At 35.6% G+C, this 7,262-nt stretch overlaps 1 protein-coding gene across 1 annotated transcript; it reads left to right on the plus strand.

Annotated features, from left to right (window-relative positions):
- On the plus strand, nucleotides 1–937 carry LOC103680578 (olfactory receptor 14A16-like). The gene has a single exon (XM_008710079.2). It carries the CDS (start codon nucleotides 5–7, stop codon nucleotides 935–937), a length of 933 nt encoding a protein of 310 aa, XP_008708301.2. The 5' UTR covers nucleotides 1–4.
- The last annotated feature ends 6,325 nt before the right edge of the window (nucleotides 938–7,262 follow it).

The following is a 7,262-nucleotide window of genomic DNA, read 5'->3' on the forward strand; positions in this document are numbered from 1 at the left end:
CGTCATGCCTGAGAGATTAATGAATGTGACCCTAATAACAGGATTCTTGCTCATGGGATTCCCCAATGATCAGGTGCTACAGAGGCTCTATGCTGCCCTCTTCTCCCTGATTTACCTGGCGGCACTGATGGGAAACCTCCTCATTATCACCCTCACCACCATTGACCAGCGTCTCCAATCCCCCATGTACTTCTTCCTCAAAAATCTGTCTTTGATTGATATCTGTTACATCTCTGTCACTGTTCCCAAATCCGTCATGAACACTCTGACCAACAGCCATTCCATCTCCTTCATGGGATGTGCCTCACAGGTTTTCCTTGTTCTTGTCTTTGCCGGCACAGAGTTTGCCCTCCTTCTGGTGATGTCCTATGACCGTTATGCTGCCATCTGCTGTCCTCTGCACTATGAGGCCATCATGAATAGGGGTTCCTGTGTGCAGATGGTGACAGCATCATGGTTCAGTGGGGGTGTCTATGGATCCATTCATGTTGCAGGCACATTTTCTATCCATTTCTGTGGTTCCAACATAGTGCATCAGTTTTTCTGTGACATTCCATCATTGCTCACACTGGCTTGTCCTGGGGAGCAAATTCTAGAATATGTGTTTATTATTGTTAGTTGTTGTTTTGTTTTTGTATGTTTTACTTTCATGGTTGCTTCATATGTTTATATTGTGTCCACTGTCCTGAGAATTCCTTCTTCACAAGGCAGGTTTAAAACCTTCTCCACCTGCATGCCCCATCTAACTGTGGTAACCTTGTTCTTCTCTTCTGGATTTATTGCATATTTAGGGTTAAACTCAAAATCGCCATCATCACTGAACCTCTTCATGTCTGTGTTATATTCTCTGTTACCTCCCAGCCTGAATCCTGTCATTTACAGCCTGAGAAACAGGGACGTGAAGGTGGCCCTTGGAAATTTTTTTGGTGAAAAATGACTCCAAATATATATTCATAATACCAATGAATCTGATATCTACTGATGTGTATAATATTTTTGGTTTATAAAAGTAATTTGATAATCACAAATAATACACTTTCAAATACAAATACACATAATTTCAAATTATTTGGCTTATAGAATTTGTTGTAAATTTAACAGATACACATTTTATTATTGGTGCTGTTCCATAGGTTGTACATTTATATGGCTGTTGGGTCTGAAAGTCACTGGAGCGTCTTGGATATACAAATGCTATCCACTCACTCATCCATCCTATTCCTGGGATAATCCTTTCTCCAAGTACCGGACACATAGTGGTGAGGGGATCACCCATATACTGAGTATGAAGATTCCTTTGAAATAGGTTTCCTGATGGCAGAACTTAACGCAGAGAAGGCCAGCAGCTCTGGATCAACAAAATCTTTGTTGATGTCTTTTGATCATGTTCTATTTAAGAAAAAAGTGCTTTGCTAATATATGAAGCTTTCACTTGATCTGTATATCAGACAAAAAAATCTGGGATGGTTATTCAGCCCCTCACTTGCTTAGAGCTCAGAAACAAGTATATGTCCTAAAAAACAGTGAAGAGAGAATAGGCATGTGTGTGCTGAAGAATTGTCAGGAAGTGTGCTCAAAATCAGTTGTAATTTTCCTAGCCTCACATTTGTCACATAGTAGTGGTGACATGTTTGTTTTTAATATGATGTTAAACACTGTTAAAAATACCATTTATAAAGTTCATCCACATAAAAAGATTGATTATACAACTTAGTTATAATGATGTCAACGTGTATTGTGTATCAGAATCAGATATACTCTTTATAAAATAATCTTCCCCTTTATATAAAGATCAAATGTATAAAAAACATTTTTTATGTTTTTAATAAGGAAGAGAAGAGAGAGTATACACATTCCAGGGTTTCACTATTAGTCCTGTGTATACAAGAATACAAATGTCAGTCAGTCTAGAAGGACCATCAAAGCCATAGAATATATAAATGAGAAGCTGTGACAAATTTTCTGTAAAGGGATGGTATAGAATATATCTGTGGATAGACTGGTGATGGGTAGTAAGGAGAGCACATATTGCATGGTGCACTGGGTGTTATACACAACTAATGAATCATCGAACCTTGCGTCAGAAACCAGGGATGTACTGTATGGTGACTAACATAATGTAATAAAAAAACATTAAAAAAAAAGAATATATCTGTGGACAGTCTAGGCAACAATTAGGAGAGATATACATGGAATTAACCAAACCAATTCAAAGGTGATTGCTTCAAATTAGGAACTACATGAATCAGTTATAATATGAATAGATGGTGATTTGGATAGAATTCCAAATATTAAGTGATAATGTTGGGCAAGAAATAATCTAATTCTAAAATAAAGTGCTAATATATGTATGATCATGCTCTTTAAAAAGTAAATTCAAACTTATGTATAAATAATTGCATAAAAATTAAACAAAACCACATTCTTAAATGAAATAGCATGCATCAAATGAAATAAATACACTTGCATACAGAACTTATGTCATTAATGAAAAAGAAAAAGCATAAATATACAAAGAATAGCAAATAGAGCTTGATTCATTATGAAAAAATAATAAACCTCATTAGGTGTCTAAAATATACCAGTTCAGATTGAATACAACTGAACAGAATTCCTTTAAATATTTTCTCACTGGTATAGTTGGTCTATTTTTCTAAAGATATAATTATTTTTGCACTTATTGTGGTAATAGTTCTTTCTTTCCTCTTTCACAGGAATGAATGATTTTTATGGTAGGCTGTGCCTTCTTTCATAAGGTTGATCATTTTTTGTATGAAAATGTTATTTTAAACTGAGAGCTTTATTATTTCCTTTTTCTACTGTGAAAGCATCTTGCAGTATGGGTGCACACAATTTGGTACTTTATTTACTTTGTCAAAGTATGGTGCTGTTTAGATTCTTTTTGGTGTGAACATTCATATACTAATTTGTTTAAAATATACAATGACACACAGGATTTCCTCATCCTCTGCTAAAATGTAATTATACTTGGCTTTTTAATGATTTATGGAGACATAATTATAAAAAGCATTGTATAAGTTTAAGGTGTGCAACATGTTGATTTCAAACTTATATTGTGATAAATCCACTAACAGATTTAGGTACCACCTTCATCACATCACATAGTTACTATTTTTTTTGGTCATAGTAGGAATATAAAAGAATTACTTCCTTAATTTTCAAGTTAAAAATACAGTACTGTTAATTTTACTCAAAATACGGTGCATTAGATAAAAAGAGATAGAAAAAGAAAAAGAAATTTTGGACAATGTTGGGATAGTAATTAGTATAGGTTTAATAAAAAATTGGAAATTTCTCAAAAATAAAATATGAGACTATTCTATGAACTGAAAATAACTATATTTCTTTTACAAAATAGATACATAAAATTTATTGAATTTGGGGCACCTGGGTGGCTCAGTCATTAAGTGTCTGCCTTCAGCTCAGGTCATGATTCCAGGGTCCTGGGATCGAGCCCAACATCAGGCTCCCTCTTCATCAGGGAGCCTGCTTCTCCCTCTCCCTCTCCCTCTCCCTCTCCCACTCCCACTCCCACTGCTTGTGGTCCCTCTCTCACTATCCCTCTATTTGTCAAGTAAATAAATAAAATCTTTAAAAACATTATTGAATTTGTTTTATAATGTTCAGTTAGCCAACATATAGTATATCATTAGTTTCTGATGAAGTGTTCAATGATTCATTAATTGCGTATATCTCTAAGCACTCATCACAATAAGTGTCTTCTTTAATACCCATCATCCAGTTACCCCATCCCCCCAACCCCTCACTTCTGTAACTCTCGGTTAATTTCCCTGAGTCTCGAGTCTCTGATAGTTTGTCATCCTCTCTGCAATCTTTCCATTCTGTTTTTCCTCCCTTTCCCCATGGTCCTCCATACTGTTTCTTATGTTCCACATACAAATGAAACCAAATGATAATTGTCTTTTCTGCTTGACTTATTTCACTTAGCATAATCCCCTTCAGTTCCATCCATGTTGATGCAAATGAAGGGTATTCACCCTTTCTGATGGCTGAATAAAACCCTGTTCTGTATATGAACCCCATATTCTTTATCCATTCATCTGTTTCAGGACATCTTGGCTCCATCCACAGTATGGTTATTGTGGACATTGTTCTATGAACATGGAGTGCATCTGCCCCTTCTTTTCACTACATCAGTATCTTTGGGGTAAATACATAGTAGTGAAGTTACTGGGTCATAGGGTAGCTCCATTTTTAATGTCTTGAGGAACATCCATACTATTTTGCAGAGTCACTGTACCAGCTTGCATTCCCACCAGCAGTGTAAGAGGGTTCCCCTTTCTCCATATCCTTGCCAACATTTACCATTTCCTGACTTGTAATTTTTGCCATTCTAACTGGTGTGATGTGGTATCTCATTGTGGTTTTGATTTATATTTCCCTGATGGATCGTGATTTTATCATGTGCCTGTTAGCCATTTGTATGTTTTCTTTGGAGAAGTGTCTGTACATGTCTTCAGCCCATTTCTTGACTGGATTATTTCTTTTTTGGGTGTTGAGTTTGAGAAGTTCTTTATAGATCTTAGATACCTTCCCTTTCTCTGAAATGTCATTCACAAATACCTTCTCCTAATCTGTGGGCTGCCTCCAACTTTTGTTGATTGTTTCCTTTGCTGTGCAGAAGGTTTTCATCTTGATGAAGTCCCAAAAGTTCATTTTCGCTTTTCTTTCCAATTCTGCCAGAGATGTGTCTTGAAAGAAGTTGCTGTGACCAATGTCGAAGGATTCCTGTCTTACCTTGAGATCTTTCATCCATTTAGAGTTTATCTTTGTGTATGGTGTAAGAGAATGGTCCAGTTTCATTCTTCTGAATGTGGCTGTCCAATTTTCCCAACACCATTTATTGAAGAGACTGTCTTTCTTTCCACTGGATATTCTTTCCAGCTTTGTTAAGTATTAGTTGACCACAGATTTTAGGATCTATTTCTGGAGTCTCTGTTCTGTTCCCTTGGTCTGTGTGTCTATTTTTTGTGCCAATACCATGCTGTCTTGATGATCACAGTTTTGTAATATAGCTGGAAGTAAGGCACCATGATGCCCCCAGCTTTGGTTTCCTTTTTCAAGGTTTCCCTGGCGATTTGAGGCCTTTTCTGATTCCATACATATTTTCAGATTGTTTGTTTAAGCTCCTTGAAAAATGCCAGTGGTATTTTGATAGGGATTGCATTGAAGGTGTAGATTGCTTTGGGCAGCATAGACAGTTTCACAACATTTATTCTTCCAATCCATGAGCATGGAATGTTTTTCCATCTCTTTGTGTCTTCCTCAATCTCTTTCATAAGTGTTTTGTAGTTTCTAGGTCCTTTATCTCTTTGGTTAGGTTTATTCCTAGGTATCTTATGGTATTGGGTGGTATTTTAAATGGATTCAATTCCTTAATTTCCCTTTTTTCAGTTACATTGTTAGTGTATTGAAATGCAACTGATTTCTGTGTATTGATTTTTTGTCCTGCCACTTTGGTGAATTTCTATATGTGTTCTAATAACTTGGGGGTGGAGCCTTTTGAGTTTTCCACATAAAGTGTCATGTCATCTGTGAATACAAAGAGTTTGACTTCTTCTTTGCCAATTTGAATGCCTTTTATTTTTTGTTGTTATTGCTGATTGTTGAGGATAGGACTTCTGGTACTATGTTGAAAAATAATGATGAGAGTGGACATCTCTGTCGTGCTCCTGACTTTAAGGGACATTTTCTCAATTTTTCCCCATTGAGAATCATGTTTATTGTGGACTTTCATACATGGATTTATGTTATTTAGGTATGTTCCCTCTATCCCTATACATTGAATAATTTTAATCAGGAAAGGAGTAGTATTTAGCCAAATGCTTTCTCTGAAACAATTGAAAGATTATATTGTTCTTGTCTTGTCTTTTATTAATGTGTTCTATCATGTTGATTGATTTAAAAATGTCAAACCACACTTGCATTCGAGGAATAAATCCCACCTTGTCGTGATGGATAATCCTTTTAATGTTCTGTTGGATCCTATTTGCTAGGATCTTCTTGAGTATCTTTGCAACCATGTTCATGAGGGATATTGGTCTGTAATGCTCTTTTTTGATGTTTGTTTGTTTGTTTTTGTTTTTTTGTTTTTTTGCATCAAGGTAATGCTGGTCTCATAAAATGAGTTTGGAAGTTTTCCTTCTATTTTTTGAAATAGTTTCAGGAGAATAGGTATTATTTATTCTTTACATTTTTGGTAGAATTCCCGTGGGAAGCCATCTGGCCCTGGACTCTTGTCTTTGTTGTTTTTTTATTACTTCAGTTTCATTACTGGTTATTGGTATATTCAGATTGTCTATTTCTTCCTATTTCAGTCTTGGTAGTTTATAAGTTTCCAGGAAGGCATCCATTTCCTCCAGGTTGCTTAATTTGTTTGCATATAGTTGCTGGTAATATTTTCTAATAACTGTTTCTATTTCCTTGGTGTTAGTCATGATCTCTCTCCTTTCACTTATGATTTTATTAATTTGGGTCCTTTCTCTTTTCTTTTGAACAAGTCTGGCCAGAGGTTTATCTATCTTATTAATTCTTTCAATGCACCAGCTTCTAGTTTCACTGATTGATTCTACTACTTCTGATTTCTATTTCATTGATCTCATCTCTAATCTTTATCATTTCTCTTCTCCTGCTTCTTTTACATTTTATTTGTTGTTCTTTCTCCAGTTCCTTTAGGTGTAAGGTTAGCTTGTGCATTTGAGATTTTTCTATTTTTTGCCAGGCTTGGATGGCTATGTATTTCACCCTTAGGACTTCCTTTGCATATCCTATAGGTTTGGGGTGGATATGTTTCATTCTCATTAATTTCCATGAATTGGTTAAGTTCTCCCTTAATTTCCCGATTAACATAATCATTATTTAGCAGGATGCTCTTTAACTTCCATGTGTTTGAATTCCTTTCACACTTTTTCTTGTGATTGAGTTCCAGTTTCGAAGCATTGTGGTCTGAGAATATGCAGGGAATAATCTCAATCTTTGGTATTGATTGAGACCTGATTTGTGACCTAGTATGTGTTCTATTCTGGAGAAAGTTCTGTGTACATTTGCAAAGAATGAGGATCTGTTGTTTTAGGGTGAAATGTTCTGTATATTTCTATGAAATCCATCTGGGTCACTGTGTCCTTCAAAGCTCTTGTTTCTTGGTTGATTTTCTGCTTAGATGATCTGTCCATTGCTGAGAGTGTAGTGTTAAGGTCTCCTACTATTAATGTATTATTATC

Source organism: Ursus maritimus, unplaced genomic scaffold (assembly GCF_017311325.1).
Source record: "Ursus maritimus isolate PB19 unplaced genomic scaffold, ASM1731132v1 scaffold_5, whole genome shotgun sequence".
Classification (NCBI taxonomy): Eukaryota; Metazoa; Chordata; class Mammalia; order Carnivora; family Ursidae; genus Ursus; species Ursus maritimus.

Coding starts and splice junctions, on each gene's coding strand:
- LOC103680578 (XM_008710079.2), top strand. CDS start 5: ATGCCTGAGAGATTAATGAATGTGACCCTAATAACAGGATTCTTGCTC.